The following is a 25244-nucleotide window of genomic DNA, read 5'->3' as shown; positions in this document are numbered from 1 at the left end:
AGGCTCTGCCACTTCTGACCCAACCCACAGCCCAGAACAGCTGCAGAGAACAGGGAATTTTACAAAGAGTTTGACTTTTATTGATATTTAAATATATTAAATATTTCACTGAAATACATGGTATACACACCCTCCCCCCCTACAAACACACACTGGTTACATCATAAAACCAAAGTCCATGGGCCTCCCATCCACTGACTCCCCCACCCCAACTGGCGAGGAAGGGGGCAACGCCAGCCCGGAGGAAGCACACAGCTGGCACTGCGGTACAGGGAGCCAGGGTGTGGACAGGTCCCTCCCACCTGGCAAGAAGCAGAGACAAGTCACCCAAGACTGCAGTCTTCCCACTCTGGTCTCCTTACAGCCTCATCCCCACCCCAGGACCCCACGCAGAACCTTCCTGTCCAGGGATGTGGCTGAGGGAAGGGGAGTTGACTTTCTGCCTGGACCAACTAGTCTTTTCCCCTTCTCCTGCCTTGGCTAATGAAGTGACCGATGGCCCATTTGGGTGATGCATGAAGATCCCCCAAAGCAGGCAGTACGAGCCAGAAACCAGGCTTCTGCGAGGAGCTAGAGTCAGAAAGGACACGAGAAAGGGCAAGACCTGCCCCTTCCAACCCCAAACCCAGCAACTCTGGGACCCTCTCTCCTCTGCCTCTCTAACGCCTCAAAGACAAAGCGATCTTCAAGCAAAATCCTGGCTAATGCCCCTGGCTTAAATAGGTACAGACAGAGAAACCAAGGCACCAACTAATTCAGTCCAGAGGCAAGGAGGTTGCAGGGAAGTGGGTAAAAGGCAGGCAGGGACAGGAAGGGAATCTAGGGTCCAGCCCTCCTAACCCTCCTGCCAGCTTTTGCAGGCTTCGTGTGGACTGGGGAGCCCGGAGCACGCTAGGCTCAAGCTGAAGGCTGGGGAAGGCTGAGGTCCAGGTTCCCCTCCCTTAGCCCTTAGTACCAGAATCTGGGTCCTCAGAGGGATCCCATGCTACCCCAGCCCCAAAGCATACCACATCCCAGGACACCAGCTGGGGAGCCCAGGAAACTCCTGAGCCTCTGCCCACCAAAGCCCAGACAGTTCAAGTGCAAGGAGCACTGTGGGCCTCAAGCAGGCGCTTGGGTCCCTGCCCCAGGCAGGGAGACAGTCGTGCTGCACACGTGGCCCCCAAACGGCACTTAGGGATTTGGCACAAAAAGGACTCCTCTCCCCAGGGCCACCCTCTTGCTACCACACCCCATCCCACTCCTGTGCAACAGGGGCATCTCTCTCCATCCCTTGAAATCAGAAATCCTGCCTTATTCCCAGAAGACAGAGGCCCACAGGAAAGAGGCAACCCAGGGTGGAGAGCCAAGGAGCAGGACCACAGAGACACACAGACCGGGAAAACAGACACACACAGACCACCACGCACGCACGCTTACACAGACACGCAGACCACCACGCACCCACGGTTACACAGACACGCAGACCACCACGCACGCACGGTTACACACACACGCAGACCACCACGCACGCACGGTTACACACACACGCAGACCACCACGCACGCACGGTTACACACACACGTGCAGACCACCGCGCACGCACGGTTACACACACACGTGCAGACCACCGCGCACGCACGGTTACACACACGCGCAGACCACCGCGCACGCACGGTTACACACACGCGCAGACCACCGCGCACGCACGGTTACACACACGCGCAGACCACCGCGCACGCACGGTTACACACACGCGCAGACCACCGCGCACGCACGGTTACACACACGCGCAGACCACCGCGCACGCACGGTTACACACACGCGCAGACCACCGCGCACGCACGGTTACACACACGCGCAGACCACCGCGCACGCACGGTTACACACACACGCAGACCACCGCGCACGCATGGTTACACACACACGCAGGCCCTCCCCAGTGCCAGAGGCGTGGGAGGACAGGTTTGGGATCAGGGCCACCTTCCTCCATGCCCTGGCCCTTTCCTATTTGGCAACAGAAGGGGTAGAGATGCTCCGTGCCCCCTTGCAGCAGACAGCAAGAGAGCACTGGGGCAGAGTGGCCTGATCTGACCTTCGGATCGGGCTGGCACCACCCCCGTCCCTGGCCGGCCTGCGCTCTCTGGCACCTGCAGGCGAACATCCAGCTCCTGATCTTCTGACATCCCCACGCACACGCTTGCTGTCCGGCTGGGCATTTTCACAGTACCAGTGAGACCAGATGCCCCTTTCCCTGGAGCTGTGCAGGAAACGGGGCTAATCTGAGCTGGCAGAAGTCCCTTTGTTCCCCTTTGGGGACAGATCATGGGACTAGGATTTGGCAAATGGAAACATTCCCCTGAAATTTGGACGGAGCTGGGTCCCCAGAACATCTCCCTCCCGTGCCCTGTGTCTGTGAGGGAGACCTGGCTGGGGTAGGGAGTGCCCAGGACCCATGCTGGGGATGCAGGCATAGCAAAGGAAGGCAAGGATGGAATAGGCACTCTTCAAGCCTGCCCCAGTCTTTATAAAAATGTTCCCAGGAAAAAGAGGGAAAGGAAGGGCCCAGCCCTGAGCCAAGTGCCCAGACAGACAGGGAAAGGGCGGGCGTGGCAAGCTTCCATTTCAATCTCTGAGGCAGAAGACGTCCCCCTGCCTCTGCTGCTGCCCCCTCCCCTGCTCCCAAAAGCTGGGGAAAAGGAGAGAAAACAGCCCTACCCCAGTTAAGAAAGAAAGCCACTTGCATAATCCTCTTGGTATCCCCTCATTCACCAGCCTGAGGGCAGACGAGCGCGGTCCAAGTACAGCCTGCTGGGGTGTTCCCTCTTGCGGTCAGCAGGGTCTGCAGGCTCAGCCTCCCCCAGCGAGCACAGAGTCCACTCAAATGCCCACCTTGGTCCTTTCAGCCGAATTTGTAGCTGGGCCCTGCTAACTGCTGGGGCCCCCATTGAGGAAGTAGGTGGTCATCTCCCCCTTGCCCTTCACCTTGACCACCCCTCGACACTCCAGCTGGTAGCCCTTGGCCGCTAGAACCTGGTACAGGTCCGTGGTCACCTGGGGGGGTGGGGGGGGGAGGGGAACCTGCTTAGCCCAGGATCCTTCCTGCTACATTTGCAGGAGTCCAGGGGTGTTCTGCTCATGCCAGCTCCCCTCCCCCAACCCCGACTCCACCAACTAGAGAACAGCGCCACCCTTCCCCTGTCCTAGCTGACTGCAGAGAGGGCCCTGCAGAAGCCCTCTGGACCATACCCCTCCCAGCCTCTGCTCACATCCCCCTCACCTGGATTCGGTCGGGGACCCCCGTGCTGTCCATGCGGCTAGAGACGTTCACTGTGTTCCCCCAGATGTCATACTGCGGCTTCCGAGCCCCAATGACGCCTGCCACAACTGGGCCCATGTTCAGCCCTGGGGTAGGTGGGGACAGCAGTAAGAAATCGAGAGCAGTGGCTATTCCGCAGTCGGCCCAGGGAGGCACCCCCCTCCTGGCACCTTCAGAAGGACCCAGGGAAGAAACTGGAAAAGGGACAAGCCTCCTAGTCATAAAGAATGGAAGATGCGGGCATATCAGCTGAGGAGCTCCCCTGAGTCAAGGCGGCTATGCTAGAACAGCATCTAATCTACCAATGCGCGCTCTGTGCCAACCACTCTGTAAGCGTTTTACACTATCTCATCCTCTCAACGGCCCCAAAAGGTAGGTACCATCATTCCCACCTTATAGAAAAGATACCTGAAGTTTAGAGAAGTTAGACAACTTGCTAAATAAGCCAGTTAAGTGGAACAGCCAGAATTCAAAGCAGACAGTCTGACTCCAGAACCCATGCTATTAACCATTCCCATCCACCAGTTCATCTGAGAGGAAGCGCCTCTTATCAGACTGGCCACAGAAAAGGACACGGGTACTGGAGCGTAGCTAAACCCGGTCTTGAATCCCAGTTCAACCATTTACTAGTTGTATGACCTTGGCTGAGTTATTTACTCTCTCTGAGAGTCCATCTCTTTATCTGTAAAAGGGAATAATAACGTGAGGATTTATATGTGTTTTAAAAAAAAAAAAAAGCCTGGGACAGTGCTTAGCACAGAGCAGGCCTTCAATAAATGATCTCTGTTCTTACTATCGGACAATATAGGAGGTGGGAGAAAAGGAAAGCCCCACAGGACTCCCGACGGGGAATATGAGACGCCATCCCCAGCCTGCTGCCTCAGCTTCACCCAGAAACGGCCCTGGGAGAACCTGCCATCACCCGGGCCCTCTCACCGATCTTCATCTGGAAATTGTTGAAGGAGTGCTCATTGATGTGCTTCATCTGCTCCATGAGCCGCATGGCGTAGTCGGCAAGGGCAGTGATGTGGGAGCGGCCCACCTGATCATAGGTGCTGGCATTCAGCCCAGAGGCAGCCATGTAGGTGCTACCAATCGTCTTGATCTTCTCCAGCTGCCGGAACCGCTCCTCGCTGATGATCTGGACAGCACAGGGGGACCTGGCTGTCAAGGCAGACAGGCCAAACCCAGCCCTGCCTCAAGCCTCAATCCTTGCCATGCCCTGGCCCCCTTCTCCACTTCCCTGGCTCAACACTCCCCTCCTTTGGGTAAGTGAGCCCCGCTTCCAGCCGCTGCTCTCAGTGCAGGACTAAGGAGCCGGGAAAACGGCCTCCCTCACCGGGCAGCCGTCAAAACCCAAGCCAGGACTGGAGCGCACAGCTCCAGGTCAACTTCGACAGCTTGCTGCAGAACCCAGAACCACAGGAGGGCTATCAGGCATCAGTGATTCCAACCCTCACCTTTGGGGAAACTGAGTCCCAGGCTGAGAAAGTGCCTTCCCTCCAGAACAGGGAACAACCCATTCCTGACCTGGATGTTCAGGTCACTTCTTCATATTTTGCTTCCATTCTCTCTATTCAGGGGATCACCTTGCTTACTTGGTCTCATGGGGCCATAGTCTACCGGCTTCTTCAATGACCCCCACCTGCCACCTATCCTGGCCCCTCCACAGATCCTCACGTCCCCCTCTGCTCCCCAACAGTGATGACCCTGCCCCACTGGGGCTGAGCCTGCTGCCTGTGACACCTTCGTGAGCACCTGTCCCTGACTCCACTGTACCTACCTTTACTCCTACCCCTGACATCTCTGGGTCCCATCAGATCTCCCTTCCTCCTCCCAGTACCAACCATCCCCTCCAAGCCTGGCCTTCTTATCCATAGTTCTCCCCACTCCTCTGGTCCCCAAGTCTCCCCACCCTCCGCCAGCACCAACCAGCCGACTGGACAAGTACCTCATCGAAGTCGGCGATGATCTCGTTGAGCAGCCGCAGGCACTCGACACCCTCATTGTTGGCCTCCAGCTCCACGTAGAACTCAGAGAAGTTGGCAATGGAGGCGAACATGACGGCCACGCACTCACAGGACTGATAGTAGAGCTCATCATTCCGGCGCTCCCGGGCAAGGAAGTGGGCGGCCACGTCCTTGGGCAGAATGTTATGTAGCAGCCGCCGGTTGTATGCCTGGAGCTCCTCCATCTCCTCCTTCTCCCCTGTTGCCTGTGGACACCACACCCATCACCCACTGCCCAACATTCACAAGGCGTGGGTGCAGCGGCCAACACCTGGAGATGGGCATCAGAGGGAACCACGTGGAAGAAGAAAGGCATGGACAGGCCTAAAGAACAGGCAAAGAAGTAGAGGGGGCAGGGACAGGATGAGGCGGGGGATAGGGGACGGGCGCAGAGAAGGCATGGAGCCAGGGTGGGCTCGGGGCAGCCTGAGCCCTGGCCAGCCTAAGAGATGCCTGGCGTGGCCCAGGCTCTGCCCCTAGGATCTTCCCCCACCCCCGAGGCCCACCCAGTCACCTGCAGTTTCCAGAGGAAGTCCAGGCGGGCAGTTGATTCCACCTGCTGGGCATGCAGATAGAGCGCCAGTGCGAACACCAGCAGAATCACAGGGGTCATATATTTGAGTGCCACCCTCCCTGCGGCTGAGCTGAGGGAAGCAGAGGCAAGCTCAGTGTCTGAAGGAGGCATCTGGCAGCCCCACCCTTTGCTGCCCTAGAGCCCTCACTCACCAGTCCAGCGCACTGAAGGTCTCGTTGGAAGAAGCCCTGGCAGGAAGACACAAGAGACAGAGTCATCGGTTCTTCCTGGGTTGCCGTGTCGGGGCATGGAAGGGGAGACAGAAACTGCATTTACTGAGCACCATAAATCAGGCATTAGGCCAAGGCTTTTCCTTCTATTAACTCATTAAGAGCAGAGGTTCCACTCCTGGCTCCTCTACTCACCAGCTATGTGACCTGGAACAAGTTGCTTAACTCTCTAAGCCTCGGCTTCCTCATCAATTGATGAGTGATCAGATCTAAATAATGCATGCAAAAGGCTTAGCAGAGCGCTTGGCATCAGCAAGCCTTCGATAAACGTTACTTATAATAATCTTTACAACTACCTTGTGATATAGATAGCATTGCCGTTTTACAGATGAGGAAACTGAGGCTCAGAGAAGTTAATTCAACGATCCAAAGACACACAGCTAATAAGTGGCAGAGTAGGAATTCAAACAGCAGCAGACTCCAGAGGCTTTTTCTACCGCACCATATATTTCTACCACATACCCCGAGGGGTGAGGTTTTGCAGAGGAAAAGCCAGTGTGTTGTCCCAGGCAAAGCCCTCAAGCGGGAGTCAGAGTTTTGGTTCCTTTCCTAGCCAGGGCTCTACCACCAAGCAGCTGTGTGACCTACAGGTAGTTAAGAGTGGATATGAAAGCAACATGCAAATACAAGAGGGAATTTTTTTTTAATGTCTAGCCTAAAGACCAAGGGACTTCCCAGGACTGGGGTTTCCCTGAGGTGACTGTTGGGGGTCATGTGCTGCCTCCTTTCCCCCCACATGTGATGGGTGAGTGGTAGCATTCCAAGGGCACAGGGGGCTCACGGTGACCCAGCAGGGTCAAGAGGCTCCTGGGGGACTAAAGGGGCTGCAGATAAACTCACAAGCCATGGACGCCAAGCAGTAGGTCATAGTTGTCAAAGATGGTGGCCGGGGGACCCAGCAGAAGCAGCACCAAATAGATGAGCCCCAGGACAAAGATCATGGCCAGCTTCCCGATGCTGCTGATGTGCAGGAAGACAGAGCTGGCCAAGAGACTCAGCAACACGCTCCCGACGAAGTACTGGGGAGCAACGGCAGAGGCAGTGTTGGGTGAAGGCAGAGGCCGTGGCGCTCCCGTGCAGGGAGAACACTGCACGCCCCCGCCTGACCCAAGCTCCCCTCCACAACCTCAAACCCAAACCTCCTTCACCCTCCACACACCCCTAAAGCACACCAGGGCCCCGGGCTGCTCCTGGAGTTGGAGACTCTGGTGAGATCCTGGGTCCCCAGTGCCCATCACCAGGCCTGGCACAGAAGAGTCAATAACCGGAACTGATCAGGACCCCCCCCACCCCTTCCGAGCGCCACTTGGACACCTCAGGGAAGCTGCAAGTGGGTGCGGTGCCCTCACACAGGGGAGCATCCAGGCCCAGTGAGTAGTTGAGCTGCTGCAGGTGGCAGGCGGTGATGTCAGCGGGTGTTAAATTCAGCATCCGGGCTGCGCAAGTCCGTATGGGGGTGTGGTTACAGGTGAACTGCAAAAGTCGGGGGAGGTATATCAGGGTAACCGGGGAGCGGAGGGGTTACAAGGGCCGTGCCTTATAACCCAGGGGCCCTATACCCCAGGGGCCCAACTTCTCACTGAGGGATGACAAGAGGTAGGGGGGAGCAAGGAGAGAGGACAGGGGTTAACCTCACCCTTGCTTTGGGCAGGAAATGCATCTCATTCCTCTCTGTACCCCCAGCACCCAGAGTGCTTGGAACAGAGGAGGGGCAGAAAAATTCCCACTGGAACTTTACCATGTTGGCGATGGCAGAGACGAACACAAGCAGGACGGAAAAGATGCCAACCGCAGTGCTATGTGCCCGCGAGCGGACGATGCTGCGAGACAGACGTCGCAGGGCCTGAGGGAACAGCTGCCGGGAGGCGGGAGACAGAGAGACGGAGGCCACGTCAGCCAACGGGTAAGGTCCCCCAGGGATGGGGCCCAATGGCAGAGGTGCGGCCTTCTCCTCCCTCCCCGCCCTTGGCCTGGCCTCCCCCACCAGCCCTGGAAGGCCCCCCACGTACAGAGCCACAGGAGTACACGGCGCAGGTCAGCACGGTGACCAGCAACAGCAGGAAGATACTGGCATAGATCCCAAGCATCAGGGCTGAGCTGGGGCGGAAGAGGGCCAGGGAAAATGTTACTCCGGGAGATCTGGACATCCTCATCCCATCCCCTGGGCAGGCAGGACGTGGGCCCCAGGGACTGTGTGCTTGCGAGGACGTTTAGGAAGGTTGTGGGAAGTGGTAGCGGGAAGAGAAGCCAAGCAAGGAGGGACAGGGCTCTCACGGTGGGAAGACGAGGAGCTGGATGAAGCAGATGAAGCAGAAGACCAACAGGGCACAGGCCACGTAGGCTCCAAAGCGGGGGTCCACCTTTCGCGAGTACTGGGGGAGAGGAGACTGAGCTGGGCGCTGGCTCCGCCCTGGGGAAGGCAGGGCACTACCAGTTGGCCCAGTTGATATGAATCCCCTCTGTGCCCTGTGGTCACCTCCCCACTCCCCAGAAACCTCACCTGTGCTCAGACTTCCCTGCCAGGGCCTCCCCTCCTCCCCCAGCCCTCCTCCTTCTGCCCTTGCATCCCCCAAACCTTCTTTTCAAGATCCTCTCTCTGGAAGGTGAGCAGGAACCGGCGCACGTGGTCCTTGCGCAGCTGATCGATGCTGCGGGCATCGATGGCACGGCCCAGGAACTCGTCTACCTCATCCTCAGGGTTCAGGGCGTCCTGGGCACCCCGGCTGAGGGCAGGGGACATGGCTTCACCAGGTGCCTGAGCACTGCCATGTGACAGGCGATGAGAAGGGAGGGGCACAGGAAGCACTCAAAGAAGGAGTGTGAGCGGGGTGGGTGGCACCCGCTCCCGTAAGACACATCTAAGGTCCAGGGAAGAGGGGGATCTTGGCTCCCCGCAACCCCGCCCCAGGGTGCAAATGCCTTCACCCAGCCCTTCTTCCCTACTCAACAACCTGACTTACTTGTCTTTGCTGGAATCATCAATGCCCTGGAGAAAGGGACAGAGTGTGCGAGTGAGGTGAAGGGCAGGCGACCTTCACCTCTACAATCCCTTCCCCACCCAGCACTGCGCTGACGGCTCTCCCCATAGACTCTGGGGGGATTGGGACCTCTGGGGTGAAATCATCCCTCTATCCCCAATTCCAGAAACTACGGAGACGGCAGCCACGACGAGGAAGGCAGAAGAGGCAAGGAGGACACAGAGTGCTGAGGGAGACAGGAAAGCGAGGCCCCAGGTCCCAGCGCCGTGGGCCCCTCACCATCTGCCGGAAAGCCTTGGAGTCCTTGGTCCGGGAGAAGGTGCGGTCGGGCACCCAGCGTGGCATCAGCCCCTCCACGGAGTTGGCCCGCGCCCGCTGCAGCTTGGCCAGCATGGCCTTCTCCTCTTTCTGTGTGGGCAGCATGGGCACAGGCTGGGAAGAGTGGCCCGGAGAAGGCGTCTGCCAGCTCCCCCCATCGGCCCCTCCCCCCGTCTGCCCACCCCCGCCCCGCCCCGGCCCTGACCCGCTTCTGGCTGGCTCCCAGGATGAGGAAGGTCTCAATGTGCTGCTCCTTGAGGTAGGCGTTGCGCTCCCCGCCACGGCCCGGCTCCACCTCGTAGTCCCCGTTCAGGTACTGCAGCGTGGCCCGAGTGATGTGGATGCGGCTGCGCGAGACAGGAGGGTGAGACCCCTGCTCTGCCGGGGGCGCTCCCGTCCCTCGCCCCCTGGACGCACGCTCACCCGGCCCGGCCCCCGGCCTCCATGTGATTGGCCAGAGTCACGTCGTTGGACCACACGTCGAACTGCCATTTCCGCAGGCCAAGGACGCCGCAGTGCACGCGCCCGCTGTGGATGCCCACGCGCATGTTCACGTTCACACCTGTCACCTCGCGCACCAGCCTGGGAGGAGGCGGCCTGGCTTAGCTCCCGGCACGGTCCTCCCCACTCCCAGCCCAGAGCCCGGCCCTGTGCTCGCCTTGGAGCCAAGTGGGCAAGGACAGACCCAGTCGCAGGGCACACGGCACCCCCTCAGCAGGACACGGGCAAGAGGCTGCATGGGGCCCAAGGACAAATGTTTGGGAGCCCTGTTCACCAGCAGGGGCCCAGCAGCATCTCATGGGACTGAGCCAGGAGAGGAGGAATCACTACCCTCCCTTTGGGCCTACTCAGCTGGCATCTTCTCCAGCCCAAATCCCCCTCATACTGGCTCCCCCTACCCCATCCCAGCTGGCTGTAGTCTAAGGTGCACATGGGTCTTCACACAGGCTGAAGAAAGACCCTTTCCCCTCCCCAGTGATGGATCTCCAAGACAGGGAGACAGCCAAGACTGAGAAAAAGTCCCGAGGACACATCAAAGGGCAGGAGCAGGTTGGGGCACCCTCAGTTCCAGGAAGCCTGGGAGGGGACGGTGCTCACGAGATGGCCTCGATCATGTCCACCCCCATCTCCACGCAGCAGTGGGCATGGTCTGCCCGGGCCTCCGGCAGCCCTGACACACAATAGTAACAGTCCCCTAAGATCTTGATCCTCAGGCAGTGATTTTCCTAAAGGAGAAAGAGTCGGGGGAGAGCCACCTTTACTCCGGCCCAGCCTGCCTGGCCCACTACCCTCACTGCAGATTCCATCGGCCCCCATGCCCCAAGGCCGCTGCCAATGAGGCTTGCCCTCACCCCGTCGGCCCCACCCCCAAGCCCTAGCACCCTCACCGCAGCCAGCTTGTCAAACCGGGCAAAGAGCTCGTTCAGGGTCATGACCAGCTCCTGCGCCGTGCACTGGGATGCCAGGCTGGTGAAGCCTTCAATGTCCGCAAACAGGATGCTGAGGACGACGGCAGAAGATGGAAGGGCGATGCGGCCCTCAAAGACTCCCAGATCCCGCACCTCTCCCAGCATCCTCCCCACCCCCACCCTACCTGACATTGTCATGCTTCTGGATGTAGATCCTGTGAAACATCATGTCTTCTTTCTTTGCGTTGATGTCTTCTTTCATCTCCATGGCAACATGCTGGGGCAACACGGACAGCAGCAGCCGCTCCTAGACCAGTGGTTTCAACAGAGGACCCCTATCTTCTTGGCCTCACATTTTAATCCCTCCTGGTCCCTCCACATCCCCCAAACCCTCCCAGACCTCTCTGGAGACCTGAGCTTCCCTTCTGGACCGTGGCCTGACTCTCCCCCATTAGAGTCCTCAGCCTTCTCTGACTACACCCCACTCAACCCCTCAGATGCACTCCATCTACTCCCTCCCACCCTCAGACAGGACAGGAACCCCAGTGTCAAAGGGCCTCTGTGATACACAATCAGGGGGAACCATTCACGCTATTCCATGGAGTTGCATGAGGGGGCAGATCCAATCTGCAAGCTATGCGCAGGTGAGATGGGGGGAGGCCGTGATCAGGGGGGGCAGCCCCACCTGCTGCCGATTCTCATGCTGCAGGTGCAGCCGGGCCTGGATGTAACCACGGGTCTCCTGAAAGGCCTGGCGCTGAGACACCTCAGCCGGGTAGTGTGTGCAGATGCCAATGACATTGGTGCAGAGGAACAGCAGCATGTTGGCACCGAGCTGCAGAGGGGTGGCAGAGGCAAACGGTGACCACCCCCAACACACGCAGGTGCAACTAGCTAGGCTCTCTGCAGATGCACTGCTTTGGGGAGGAAGCCAGGATCCTGTGCCCTGTCTTTCCCAAGCTGTCCCCACCCCTGCAATACCTCCCCATCCCCACAGGACTCCAGCTCCCTGCCTGGATCACTCTATGGCTAGAAATGTGATCTTCTCACAGCTCCTGGGAGCAGAAGCACCCACCAGGGCCAGGTAGGTCACAGGGCCTGGGCCCAGCACACTATGATTCCCTGCCCCACAAACACCCCAAACAAAAGACAAATGATGAGAAAAAATAAAAAAAGACAGATGATGCTCTTTCTGCATACGTGGTTCTCCTTACAGGACGACACCCAGGAGATCTGAGCTCTACATCTTCCTGTGAGTGCCCAGGACACGTCACCTCGTCTCTAGGGGCCTGTTTGCTCATCTAGAACCTGGAGAGGGAGAATAAGATCTCCAAGGTCCCTCCCTGCCCTCACATAAATTAATATAATAATAATTTTATTATTATCATTACTGGAGCTAATTTGTTGGCTGCCTACAAATGTGCCTAGATTCTATAGGTGTCCTCCGTATGTTTACGAATGTACTTCTTACAACTCTATGAAATCAGTAGCACTATCTCATTTGAAAGGTGAGGGACTCAGGCACAGAGAAGCTATGTGACTTGCCCAAGATCACACAGCTGGTAGTAGCCAGTGTGGGGCTTGAGTCCAGGAGAGTCGGACTCCCAAGCTGTGTCCTAACCCTACGGTAAACTACATTCCAGGTTCCCAGGATTCCTACTCACTCCACTCACCTAAGCTCTTGAGGCCCAGCCTCAGAACCCAGGCTCGGGAATCATCAATTCTACTGACACAAAGAACGCTTCGGAACTGGGATGGGGTGCCACCGTGCCTGGCCAGCCCCGACACTCGGCCCAGCCAGGCCCCAAGCCCTAGGACCCCGATCCTAGGATGTTCCGCCCTCAGTCGTCAGCAGCAGCACTGGCTGGAGAGCAAGTCTAAGGGAAGCCGACCTCAGCGTTTCTGGAAATTCAGGGGTTAACCTGGAACTTGTGGCTCCACCCCAGAGCTGGCTGGGGCAGGGCCCTGGTTTGGGGAGAAGGGAGGGCAAGAGCACCAACTGGAAGCCAGGAGTTCTGGGCTCTTCCCGGAACCAGAACTAGTCCTGCAAACTTGGGCATGTCACTCAATCTCTGGGACCTTGGTTTCATTTTCCTTGGGTAAGATGGAGGGGTCCGGCGAACCCCCAGCCATGTCCAGCTCCCGTCCTCTAGGACTGGCCTCCCAGCTTCCCTTCTCAGTCCAGCTCACAAGGGGCCCCCCTCCCAGCAGCAGGGGTGAAGAGGGGGGCACACTATCTCCCCCGGGGGTTTCTAAGAATAGCCCCCAGTGGGGGAGAAGGAAAGGGGGGCAAACCAGGCAACTTCCCTTCCTGGCCCCAGGAGCCCAAGAGGAAAATGTGAGTCATGGTGGAGGGAAGGGGAAGGGGGACAAGAGACCGAAATAGATCTGTACACAGACCCCTATCCGACTGTGAGAAAAAATGGATGTCAGGGCACTGCAGGAGACTCCAGGCTGGGCTGGGGCACTGGGTGAAACGGCTCAGTGTGTCTGAGTGAGCAGGTCATAGGAGGATGAAGGGGCTGGATCCAGGAAGGGGCTGACCAAGGAGCCTAGAAAGGAGGCCACAGCCCCACCCTACCCAGAAACCTGTAAGCCAGCTGGGTGCAGAGAACCCGTACGCCAACTGGATGTAGAATCGAGGCACGTTCTCAGCTCAGGGAAGTGGTAGGGGCCGCCCCGGCCCCAAGGACTGGCACAGGGCAGGGGCCGCTTTCTCCACTCGCCCACTGGGCGAGGCTGCAGCAGCGTGCCCCGGAGAGGCGGGAGACTGGTATCGTCCTGGCCTCCATGGGACTGCGCGTCCCCAGTCAGGCCCTGGGCTTGGCTCTGGGCACCATGCCAGCTGAGAGCAGGGAAGAGACACCCACCTACCCCAGCCAGCCAGAGAGGATAGGGGAAGGGAGGTACCACGTCCAAGCTCCTCCTTCCCCAACAGGGCAGTCCAGCTCCAAAGCCCAGTGTGACAGCTACCCTGGAGAGAAATTGGGGGCTAGCAGTGGCAGAAGGACCCTGGCCCTTTAAGAGATCTGACAGTGCCCTGCGGGTATGTGCTCCACAAACAAACTGGCTATAAGGTTACTCTTAAAAAGGTACATTCTGTTCCACAGGCTGGGCAGGGAAGGGCATCACGCCAGAGCACCCAGCTTCGAACCCTGGGAGCCCCAGGCAACTTCCTCTTTGTAGGTGGGGCTGGGGTGGGCTATAGGCCATAGCCCTGGGCAAGGCAGAGGCTGGCTCCCTCAAACCTTGAGCGAGACAGAGGACAGCACCATCTCAACCAGGGTGCCAATGGAGGGATCTCGAGGTGTGCTGGCCGGGGGGCTGTGCCTACAGCCGCCCCTAAAGGATCAGCTGGGCAAGAGCCCCTGTCCCTGGTCAGGGGGATGACACAAGACAGCCAACACCACCAGCTCACATCTCTCTGCAAGGGACATCCGGAAGTCCCTTCACTGAGAACAATCCCCACAGCATCCCCGCAGCTCCCTGCCTCCAGGTGAGAGCGGTACCCTGTCGGGTTTTACTCCACTCAGAGAGGGTGGGGCCCTGAGAGCAGCATCATGAGGTAGCTACTATTTTTATCCCAGTTTTACAGACTGGAAAACGAAGGCTGGGAGAGGCAAGGTTAGCTGTCTAGGATCTCACAGAGAAGAATGCAGCCCACTGGACAACCAGGGCTGCCTGCAGCCAAGCCTCTGCGACAGCCTCACCTCACACACCACTCTGAAGCCAGAGGTGGAAGCCCACAGGGGCAGAGAGCCTCAAGGCAGGCTGCTAGAGCCCTGGTGCCCAGTGGGAAGAGGGCGGGACGCGGTCGGAGCCTAAAGCCCCTCTCGTCAACAGTCCAGCCCCAAACTACTCCCGGCCCAGGACAGAACTGACCCACTCATCACCTTCCCTGTCCTCCCGGAGCTGGCCTCAGTCCAGGAGAGAGGCAACTCCTCCCTTGCTAACTGCATCCAAAACCTACTCGATCCCTCCAGATCGCCACCTAGAGCTGCCCTGCAGGGAAGGCACCAGGCCCTGAGTCTCAAGTGTCAACGTGGGGCCAGAGATGCCAAAGTCTGGAGGTAGCCTACCCAGCCCCCTCAGCCCTGCCCCAACCCTGGGGCTGAACATCACCTGCCCACCTCCAGCCTCACATTGGTCTCTACAGATTATGCTATTTCAAGGGCCTCAGGCTAAAGAGCTGTAGACTGTGGCCCACGGGGACAGAGCACAGGCTTCAGGTTCCGGAGCCTTCCCTTCCCTTAGCAGTGCCTTCTGCCTCAGATCCCAAATGGAGACCCACCCCTCCTCCCAGATACAGCCAGACGTCCCTCTCCCGTGTCCACCCGTGACTCTCCCACCCTCGATTAGCAGACCCCTTCTCATTCCCGCACTGGTGCCCCCACACCTACCTCCCCGACCACTCACCTGCTTCCAGAGGAAGGCGTCACCACGGTTGAGCTGCCAGGCCAAGATCAAGTGCAGGGTGGAGAGGCCCAGGCCACTGAAGACAGCGGCCCGCATGCGGATGGGGAGAAGCGTGTAGGTGATGTAGACGAAGAACACGGGGCACCAGAGGCCTACGGAAGGGCTGCGGGGGCTGGCTGTCAGGGCGCCGCCGACCTGCACAGCTGCCAGGATGCCCAGCACCACGTAGCTCACCAGCCACATGGAGTCCTGGCGGAAGCTGTGTCGATTGCACACCACCATGAGCGCCACGAAGAGGACGGCGGCGCAGGCCAGCAGGGCCACGTAGGCAGGCTGAGGGTGGGCAGGCGCGGCGTGGAAGGCCAGCAGCACGGCCGTGAGCAGCACGAGCACCGCCATCAGCAGGGTCAGGCTGCTCTGGTTCATCTGGAAAAAGTACCTCTGGTACAAGCGCTCCAGCTTGGCCGAGCGGAACTGCTTCGACTGGAACACCTGCACCAGCCGGCGCCAGCACGCTCGCCTGCTCCTGGCGGCTGCATCGGGGGCCCCCTCGGCAGCCCCGACCGCCACGGTCGCCTCAGGGTCCTCGAAGCCCAGGGCCACGGCCCGCAGCCCCAGCTCCAGGCCCTTGCCTGGGCCACCCCTCCGGATGAAGGCCTCATCCTGCCAGGGGCACCGAGGCGCGGCTGCGGGGGTCGGGCTGGGTGGCTGTGCACCCTGAAAGCAGCTCATATAACGGGGTGTGCAGAAGCCGCTGGAGCGAGTCCCGCGGCGTGGACGCTTCTGCCCATTGCGCTCGCCCCAGGCTGTTTTCCGTTCATCCACTTTGGGGACCAGGAGGCCACTAAACCATGACATCCTGCTGGGAGGAAAGGAATGGGGTGGTGTCAATACCACCGTTACTGCCGCCACCAGCAGCTTTCATTAACCGAGCGCTTCCCGCTACCAAGCTGAGCACCTCAGACACATCCTCCTCCTGAAATGACTCTGAGAAAGACCAGGGTATCCCCAGCCACCAGGTGAGGAAACTGAGGCAGAGGGAGGTGAAGTCACTTGCCCGAGATCAAGAGGCCATACAAGTGTGAGAACCAAAATTCTAACCCAGATGTGTCTGACTCCAAAGCGATTCATTTAAACATTCACCTCTTCCCTAATAGGCACTGATTTCCTGGAGGTTACAGACCCACTCGAGTGCCTGTCAATGAGAAAAGCCGCCCAGCTCAGGAGAGAGAGAGCACAGCCCAGGCAGGGGCAAGCGCCACCCCGCACCGGCAGACTGTTGCCACTGGTGTCCCAGTAGAACCTGATCCTCTGAGTTTTCAACAGAAGCTGAATTCTAAAAAATGGAGGCTTTAACATGACATCTCCTGACTTTTAAACGCTGGCAAGTAACTCACATTTTTCAACACTGCAAGCCAAATAAATCACATCAACGGAATGAACTCAGCCTGTGAGCTGCCAATCGGTGACCTCTGTACCACAGGGAATCTCTTTCCACATCCGTCCCCATCACACTCACACACTGTGCACACTTCACAGAGTTAAATTCAACTCCTCCCTCCGGTTACAGCTTCAACAAAACTTCCTCAGGAAGGTGTCCCAGCTCCCCCACCCAGACTAAGTTTGGTCCCCTGTTCACTCTCCATACATTTCCTCCATGGTACTGACCACCATTACCATTAAATCATCCCTTGTTTAATGTGTGACTCTGCCCCTCTGACTATAAATGTTAGGACGGAAGGGATGATATCTATTTTGCTCAGCGCTTTATCCCCACCCCAGGTACCCCCAATACTGAGCCTGGCTCATAGTAGGAACTCAACCAATTTATGGGTTGAAAAGAGAGAAAGAAACCAAGCTCAAGAGCACTGGTATAAAGAAGCTAACGTGAAATAATAATAATGATATGACTCTTCATCTTTCTCACTGCACTCCAGTCCTCTTAACCTCTTTGCTGTTCCCCAACACACCGTGCACAGGACAGCCTGGGACCTCGGTGCTTGCTGTTCCCTCTGCCTAGAATAAGAGCTCCTCCAGGTCACAGCTCTTATGTCCCCTTATCAGTGAGCTTTCCCTGACCACTCTATTAAAATAGCAACCCCCTTTCCTGGAGCTCCGTATCTCTCTTCCGAGCTTTATGCTTTATTTTTCTCCACAGCTCTTATCAGCAGCTACCATTCTATATAGTTTTCTTATTTGTTCATTGTCTGTCTCTCCTAACTGGAATGTCAACTTCATGAGGGCAAGGATTTTGGCCTGCTTTACTCACTGCTACATCTGCAACTGGTAGGGTCTAAATAAATGTTCGTTGAGTAGATAGGCAGGTAGGTGGGTGGATGGATGGATAACACTTCCATGCACTTTCCCTCTGCTTGAAACTTTTCGAGGTCCTTTCACATACCTAAGTCCATCTGATCTTCACCAGAACCCTGTGAGGCTCGTCCTGTGGCCATCTGGGGCACAGGACAGATTTGACAGCAAAAAAAAAAAAAAAAAAAAAAGAAGAAGAACTGAGGTCCACGGTAATTTTATACAGCTGGCCCAAGTTCTAGAGAACACAAGTAATCAAGTCAGCCCCGTAATCTCACGTCTCCAGGAGGGAAGTGTCTTGACCTGGGGGAAGGGGAGGACTCCATGACAACACCCTCAATGTGTCTCCCAGCTGAGCCCAGCTCAGGAGGAAGTGAGGGTGAGAGCACTGTCACCCATGGATGCCTGCATCCCCACCAGGGTCACCCTCCTCCATGCCCACGGGGCACCCTGAGGGGCTCCTCATACTTAAACCTGCAGAGCTAGCAGCACTGACATTTGTACTCACTAGGGGACAAGGGGGAGAGTATCCAGAGCTTGCCCCGGGTGGCCACAGGACCAGACGCTCAAGCCACAGAAGCAGTGCTCCAAGCAGACACCCAGGGGCCCACCAAGCAGAAGGCGGACTGGGGACCTCTCTGCACATGGGAAACCCCCATCTCTGGTACACCCTCCACTAAGTTCTCTTGGCATCCCTTCTTCCATATCCCACGGAGCAGCAGGCCCTTCAACCCCTTAACATCACCAACGGCACCATCTGGAGGGCCAGAGCAAAAATCCAAGACTTTTGGTCAGGCTGACATTTGGCAAAAGTCACCAGAGAAAGTCTGGCTCTTCAAAACACTTCATTAGAAACAAGATCTTTGGAGCGAGACCACGTTTCAAACCTTATTGTGATTGTTTGCTAGCCTCGCAGCCTTGGACAAGTTACTTCACCTCTCTATGCCACTTTCTTCACCTGTAAAATGGGAACAATAAGAGTTGCGAAGAAAGAATGTAACAGCCCCTGTCAGGCATGTAGTACACACTCAATAAACACTAGCTCTTCTCCTCACTCTACACCACTTTGAACCCAAAACCCTGCCAGCGTCCAAGAGATGGAAAGACAGGAAAATTGTGAGCAAAAACCCACACCTCCCCAGCCAGTCAGACGCCTGGCCCTATCAGTCCCTGTGTCCTCGGCTGTCAGTCCCGAGAGCTGCGTGAGACAGAGCCCAGAGTAAGCAGGTTTCTTCACGGCCCCCCATGACATTTTGCTTCAGCCTCCTCCCCCTCGCCAGTCCCCTGACCTGTCCTCACCACGCCCCCACCCCACCGGCCAGACCTCTGTTCCCAAAGGACCTGTTTCTGGCCATGCTCCCAGCCCCCTGGAAGCACAGCCTAGCACGTGGCTCGTACCCACAGCGGAAGGCGCGTACACTGTCCAGGGGAATGCATGACCCTCCCAAGAACACTCTGACCCCACAAGTGGATAGCTTCAGAGATCTGTAATTGTCCAACCAACTGCAACCATCCCACCCTGGGCTCCATTCCAGGCACTGCCCATCTTGGAGAACTTACTCCTGGCACCCCACGCCAGGCTGGTACGGCAGGGAACAGGGCAGGGCACTGTTCAAAGCCACAAAACTTCCCTATATGGGGCCCCAACCCTCCCTGTCCAGGAACCCATCACTATGAACCACAGACCACCTCCTTCCTCCCCAGAGATAGGCTCCTGAGCTTGCGCCTCCGACCCCCTCCTTCCCTGGGTCCTGGTTTCTTTGCTCTCTCTCACAGATCTGCTACTCCAGGCACCACCGGCTCCCAAGGATGGAGCCATGTCCATTCAGCCTGGCAGACCGAGGCCCAGTGTCTCTCAGACCCCAGGTCCCTCCTGAACCTGGATCCTCCAGCCTGAGACCCAGAGTCTGAAGGAGGCCAGGGCCCAGCCGCAAGGATGGCTTTTCGCGCTGCTTTGCCCAAACCCTCTTCCTAGTCACCTCCTGTTCCCAAAAGGTGGCAAAAGGAGGCTCCAGGGGATTTAAAAGGACTTCAGAAAGTTCATGGAAGAAGGCACTGCCCAGGCAGGGCACTTCAGTGTCAGCACCGCCCACCAGGCTGGGACGTGGGCCTCAATTCCAGGCCTGTCCAGATGTAGAGAAACCTCCCCAGGGCCTGTACCTGGAGGTCCGTCAACCCTTCTCCTCCCGTCCCCAGCCCTTGGTCTCCCTAAAGACTGCACTGAGGTCCCACCTCCACCCCAACCATACAAACCCCACCAGGGCCCTCCAGTCACAGGGGTACTCCGGTAAGCAGAGGGTATAGGAAAAGAGTCCACAGCCTGATTCCACCTCTAGCTTCTCAGTCAGGCCCCAGAGCCTGTTCTGAATAAAGTCTGCCCACCCTGCCCACCCTGCAGCGGGCCTGGACACCAGCCCTTTCATTCCCAAGGTCTGGGGTGAGGGGAGGGGGACTCCTGCAGACAGAGGGGCATCCCTCCCTCCGCCCAGGCTGCCTCCCCTTCCCCGAAACACAATCACACTCTACCTCAAACTCGGAGGCTCACCCACAGCCCCGCTGCAAAAACCTCAGGACAGCCCCTCCCCCAGTACATGCCTCTCCCCCTCTTCCCAGCAAGCCGGGAACTCGCCCCGGGTGGAGGAAGGGAAGCACAGGGAGTGAGGGTGGGAGCCTTGAGCCCCGGACCCAGGACTCCTCGATCCCCCATCTCCTCCCGGACTTCCCCCCGCCAGCCTCGACGGCCTCGGGCTCCCCCCGCGCCGGCTTCCCCGCCCGGACCACAAAACTCCCGGGAGCCGCGCGGGAGTCTGCCAGCCGCACGGAGACCCGAGCGCCAAGCGCCGGGCGCCGCCGCCTCCCCAGACGCTCCTCCGCGCTGTCTCACCTGCCGGTTGGGGTCGGCGCCTCCCCGGGGCCTCCGCCCCGCCGCAGCCCCGGGCTCCGGCCGGCCGGCCGGCCGTCCCGCGGTCCTGCTCCGTGCCCGCGCGTCCCGGCCGCCCCTCCCGCTGTCCGCAGTCCGCCCGGCCCTCGCCCCCTCCCTTGTTGTCCAGCGCAGCCGCCCTCTACCCCGGATCCAGAAGTCCCCTCCCCGCCGGCTCCCGGACTCCCCGCCTTAAAGGCACAAGCTCCTTTTGTCTGGACACACCCTCCCCCTCCCCGGACGCCGGGCAGGGTGGCCGGCTCCCCTTCGAAGGAACGGGGTAGGGGTGGGGGAGACCGAAGAATGGAACCCCTCCCTCCGCGCGCCCCCTCCTCTCCTCCGGCCGCTCCCTCCCCCAGTCTTGGGAAAACAAGCGGCTACTGTTCTGGGATCAAGACCCCGGGAAGGAGCGGGCCGTCCAGCCCGCTCCCCCTTCTCTCCACCCCCGGGCTGCGTTCTCCAGCATTCTCTTCCCACCCTCACCCCAGGGGTCCCCAAAGGCGCCGGGCAAACCCACCCTCTAGCAGCGATTACCACCCCCCTCCCGCCCAGCACACCGAGGGTCGGCTTCCTTCCTGGCGGGGTCCCCTAACCTGAACCGGTGCCCAGCACCCACTCCTCACCCCCATCTCCCCTCCTTCCTCCCCCAGCCCCCACCCTGCCATTCCCGCCCCGCCTGCCACGGCCCTGCTCCCCCCCCCCACGAGGGAACTCAGTTTAATAATTAATTAAGATTTCATTCCACAAGGCGCCAGGTGTGTGCGGCCTGCTTCCCCACACACCGCTTTTTCCCTCCTCCCCCAACCCTCCGGGGCGCTGGCCCCAAGCAAACCTCCTACACCCTGAGCCCAGAAGGGGGCCTGAGGGAAGGGGCACTCTCCACGCTGCCCACCGGCCCCTCTCTCTCTGGGGAACTCCTCCAGCACCTGCCCACGTGTAGAGTCCCTCCCTGTCTCCTCCCCCCCACCCCACCCCCCGCACCTTTTACCCAAAGGGTTGTGCTTCCCTGCGGAGGGTGGAGGGTGGAGAGAGGGTGCATTGCTAGGGTACTGAGAAATTGTTTGGGGCTTTTACTTCCCACGTTTTCAAGCACGGAGCTGCGGCCCCAGTTACCTGGGTGATGGGAAAATCTCGTGGAAGCTGCTTTAACCCTTTGAGGGTTAGAAAGATGGTGTAGCCAGAAAGGAGAAGAAGGTTAATAAACTCACCCAGGATGCAAGTGATTCTGACTTTAGAGGGGATGCCAGTCCTTCAGAGCTGGGAAGAGGGCAGCTTATCTGGCTTCCCTTGGAGGCGCGCTCCCTGTCGCCTCATCCAGACCTGTAGCTCCTCCTTCCTTTGGCAGCCCCTTCCCCACCCAAGGTCCCACAGCCTAGATAGCTGAGGCTGCTCCCTCAAACCCAGCCTTGCCGGTATTCTAGTCCTTCAGGGCCCAGCTCTGGTCCACGCCAAGCCCCTACTGGGATTCCTAAGCCCAGGCCAAAGCTTGAGGCAGGGAGGTGAGGGGAAGAATTAAGAAAATCCATTTCAATCCCTTATCAGGCATGCATGATTGCAAACTATCCACCTTGGCTAAATCATCCCTCACTCTCTTGGAGCCTCATCTATAAAATAGGGATAAAACTATCTGTCTTGTCTTTCTTACAGGATTTTCAGGATGAGCTAGAAAAATGTTGGTTAAAATGTTTGAAAATGGGAAATGAAAATGAAAAACGGATAGTTTATTCTGCCATGTATGAGTCTCAGCTGTGCAGGCGTGGCCTGTAATTTGAACTTTGGGGCCTTTTTGCCTGATTTCTCCCTTCAGGTAGCCAGGCAAAATTTCCTTTCCAGTCTGAAACCATTATGTACCATTTATCTCTTAGAATAATATGTTTATGGGCTGTAAGGGGAAAATACAAAAGATAATTGAGGAAAAGAAATGGGTGTGTTATGAAATTTTATATTCTGGAATGGAAGGCTTTGTCCTTCATTTTATTTTGGAATAAAAAAGAAATTTGGACACCAACCAAGTAAGCCGAAGAAATACGCTAGGGATCCATCTCTGGGTGCTTTAAGTCACACTGGCCTCCTCTACCCTAGTGTATGGCTGGTGTGTTAGTCTGGCCTCCTGAATTCCATTTCTGGTTCCTGGAGGGCAGGGCTGCCATCATCACCTTTCTTTGATCCCCACCATCAGCACCTTACACTGAGGGTCTGTTTCTAGCACTATTGGGGCCTTAAAAATGATTCCAGCCCTTTATTTTACAGATAGGAAACATGACCTACTGCTAGGCACATGGGGAATATTCAGTTATTAAAATTTTAATCTATAGGATATAGAGTAGGAAGAAGTCATAAAGATTATCTAATTCAGCTGCTATACTTTTAGTAATCAAAATAGCAAGCACTGGGACTTCCCTGGTGGTGCAGTGGTTAAGAATCTGCCTGCCAATGTGGGGCACACGGGTTCGAGCCCTGGTCCGGGAAGATCCCACATGCCGCGCAGTATGCCACAACAACTGAGCCTGCGCTCTAGAGCCCGCGTTCCACAACTACTGAGCCCAAGGGCCACAATTACTGAAGCCCACGCGCCTAGAGCCCGTGCTCTGCAACAAGAGAAGCCACCGCAATGAGAAGCCCGCACACCTCAACGAAGAGTAGCCCTCACTCACCGCAACTAGAGAAAGCCCACGCACAGCAACAAAGACAACGCAGCCAGAAATTAATTAATTAATTAATTTTTAAAAAGCAAGCACTTATATATCATTTACTCGGTGCTGAGTAGTCATCTAAGCCCTTGACATAAAATAATTCATTTAATCCTCATAACTTCATGATGCTATTGTTATCGTCCTCACCTTGGAGTGAGGATGTACCTCACTTTTCCCATGAAAAATGAGACACAGAGAGGGTCAATAATTCCAGCGTCAGAAAGTGGTAGGTCCAGATTCTGAACACATGCTCTCTGGCTTCAGAGTCTGTGTGTGTCACCACTGTGCTCTACTGACTATGGAAAACCAAGCGCCTGAGATGGGAATTGACTTGGCCACGATCACGCAGCAGATTGATGATGGAAGGTGGATCAGAAACCCAATTTGTTTCTCTTTCCACTCAGCTTCACTATGGTTCTGTCTGTATGTATCACAGATGTGAGTTGTGCCTGTCCTTCCCTGATGTTCCCTCAGAAGCAGACATTCTTCTGCTGACAGGTGGCAACATTCTTCTCCCCTTTGGCTGTGGGGAGTACATTAAAGGATAGGGACAGTGGGCCCTTAATCTGTAGCTTCTGACCCAAAAAGAGTGAGACCTGCCTCTAGTGACCAACTGTAGAGGGCCAGGGACTCCAGGTTAGACCATGGGTTAGAGTATGGGCCTTCCACCAGCACCTTCGTGAGAGAAGATTGCACGTGCGGTACATTTTTCAGTCAGATCACGTCCCTCTGAAATGCACCAAGGCTGTTTAAAAGAGCTTGTGGGTGAGCAGCTTGGTAGGAAACATGGAATCTCGGAGACGGTGGTTCTCACACTTCCCCTGAGCCCCTAGAAGAAATGGTACTCTTAGCAGAATATGATGAAATATTAATATATTAATGGTGAAATATTAATATATTAAAATACATAGTGTTGGGGGCTCCCCTGGTGGCGCAGTGGTTGAGTCCGCCTGCTGATGCAGGGGACACGGGTTCGTGCCCCGGTCCGGGAAGATCCCACATGCCGCGGAGCGGCTGGGCCCGTGAGCCATGGCCGCTGAGCCTGCGCGTCGGGAGCCTGTGCTCCACAACAGGAGAGGCCACAGCAGTGAGAGACCCGCGTACCGCCAAAATAAATAAATAAATAACGAAAAGAAAAAAACCATAGTGTTGTACTATACCAGATCTAACAGATTCTAGAATCACAGGCACCAACGTTTTAGAAAAAAATATTGGGAAAACTTTAAAATTGAGAAAATTTTATTTTATTTTATTTTTCTTTGAACCACAATAAGATGGCTATTACTCAATTTTCATGGCAGAACACCTTGATCCAGCTGGGGGAACACCAGCCCTGCTGAACCTGGTTTGAGAACCACTACAATAAGTGAAGTATTCAGAAAGGACCTCCTATCCCAGGCTGGACAATAAACAGCAAGTCAGGGATCAGCTGGAAGGTTTTAACCCTGACAAAGAGAAGAAAAAAAGAGAGAGAGGGAGGCAGCTGGCATGAGCTGTTTCTATTGCTCCAAGTCTAGCTTGATCTCAATGACTGTGGTTTTTCTCATACAGACCACAGTCACGGTCACAGGTATTATCAACCTCTCATTTTTCAGAAAGAGGAAATTCCTAGGAGAAGAATGTATTATATGTAAGTGCAACTTCTATATACCCATAAGTGTATCTGGACAATGCTTGAAACATCCTGGAACATAGCTAATGGATGGGCTTGAGTCCCCTGAGCCTTCCCTGGGTTGTTCGGGAAACAGTTAAGCAACCCTTTGCTTACTCCCTTTTACAAGGTAAAGATTCCTTTTACGGTGCAAATAATCATTCCCTGACTTTTCTGTCTTAAAGATCAGATTTCTGTGCATTTCATTTTTGGAAAGTAAGAAAAATGTGTAAAGACAACCCACATTTGTATATCCCCTGTCCACTTCACCACTCCTAACATGGCTGCTGACACCACCACTACCCCGAGACTCTTGGCTTCCTCTAGGTCCCAGGTTGGAGGAGGCCTTGGCCACCACGAGTCCCAGAACCACTATCACCCATGGGAATGAAATGATTGACTCTAAACTCCAGATGGATACAAACTTCCTCATTCCTT

General features: G+C 56.7%; 1 protein-coding gene across 5 annotated transcripts; it reads right to left on the bottom strand.

Annotated features, from left to right (window-relative positions):
• Nucleotides 1-57: 57 nt before the first annotated feature.
• ADCY6 (adenylate cyclase 6) lies at nt 58-20530 on the bottom strand. Of its 5 annotated transcripts, XR_009543519.1 has the most exons (23): nt 20427-20530; nt 15233-16091; nt 11502-11651; nt 11002-11123; nt 10796-10907; nt 10506-10633; nt 9831-9989; nt 9613-9754; nt 9369-9497; nt 9072-9097; nt 8687-8834; nt 8386-8483; nt 8121-8208; nt 7850-7966; nt 7426-7584; nt 6952-7130; nt 6034-6069; nt 5822-5951; nt 5250-5513; nt 4235-4439; nt 3260-3384; nt 2698-3033; nt 58-2239 (listed from the first exon to the last, which is right to left on the bottom strand). XR_009543519.1 is itself a non-coding variant. In XM_060166386.1 (22 exons), the coding sequence occupies exons 2-22, from the start codon at nt 16088-16090 to the stop codon at nt 2908-2910; spliced, it is 3501 nt and encodes a 1166-aa protein (XP_060022369.1). In that variant the 5' UTR covers nt 16091; nt 20427-20530; the 3' UTR covers nt 58-2907. The 5 variants fall into 5 exon arrangements, 4 of the variants coding, with proteins under 4 accessions (XP_060022369.1, XP_060022371.1, XP_060022370.1 ...); XM_060166386.1 differs by having other exon boundaries at nt 58-3033; XM_060166388.1 differs by lacking the exon at nt 20427-20530 and adding an exon at nt 20069-20135 and having other exon boundaries at nt 58-3033.
• Nucleotides 20531-25244: the final 4714 nt, after the last annotated feature.

Source organism: Lagenorhynchus albirostris, chromosome 11 (genome assembly GCF_949774975.1).
Source record: "Lagenorhynchus albirostris chromosome 11, mLagAlb1.1, whole genome shotgun sequence".
Lineage (NCBI taxonomy): Eukaryota > Metazoa > Chordata > Mammalia > Artiodactyla > Delphinidae > Lagenorhynchus > Lagenorhynchus albirostris.
The sequence above is the reverse complement of the archived record's forward strand: the minus strand, read 5'-3'. Positions and strand labels throughout refer to the sequence as shown.

What these genes read in the sequence shown, in the direction of transcription:
- ADCY6 (XM_060166386.1), bottom strand. Translation starts at nt 16,090, where the DNA reads ATGTCATGGTTTAGTGGCCTCCTGGTCCCCAAAGTGGATGAACGGAAA. An exon ending in GAGAGGATCTTGAAAAGAAG is followed by an intron (nt 8,484 to 8,686) that starts GTTTGGGGGATG and finishes CCTCTCCCCCAG; the next exon opens with TACTCGCGAAAGGTGGACCC. An exon ending in CAATTTCCAGATGAAGATCG is followed by an intron (nt 3,385 to 4,234) that starts GTGAGAGGGCCC and finishes CACCTACCCCAG; the next exon opens with GGCTGAACATGGGCCCAGTT.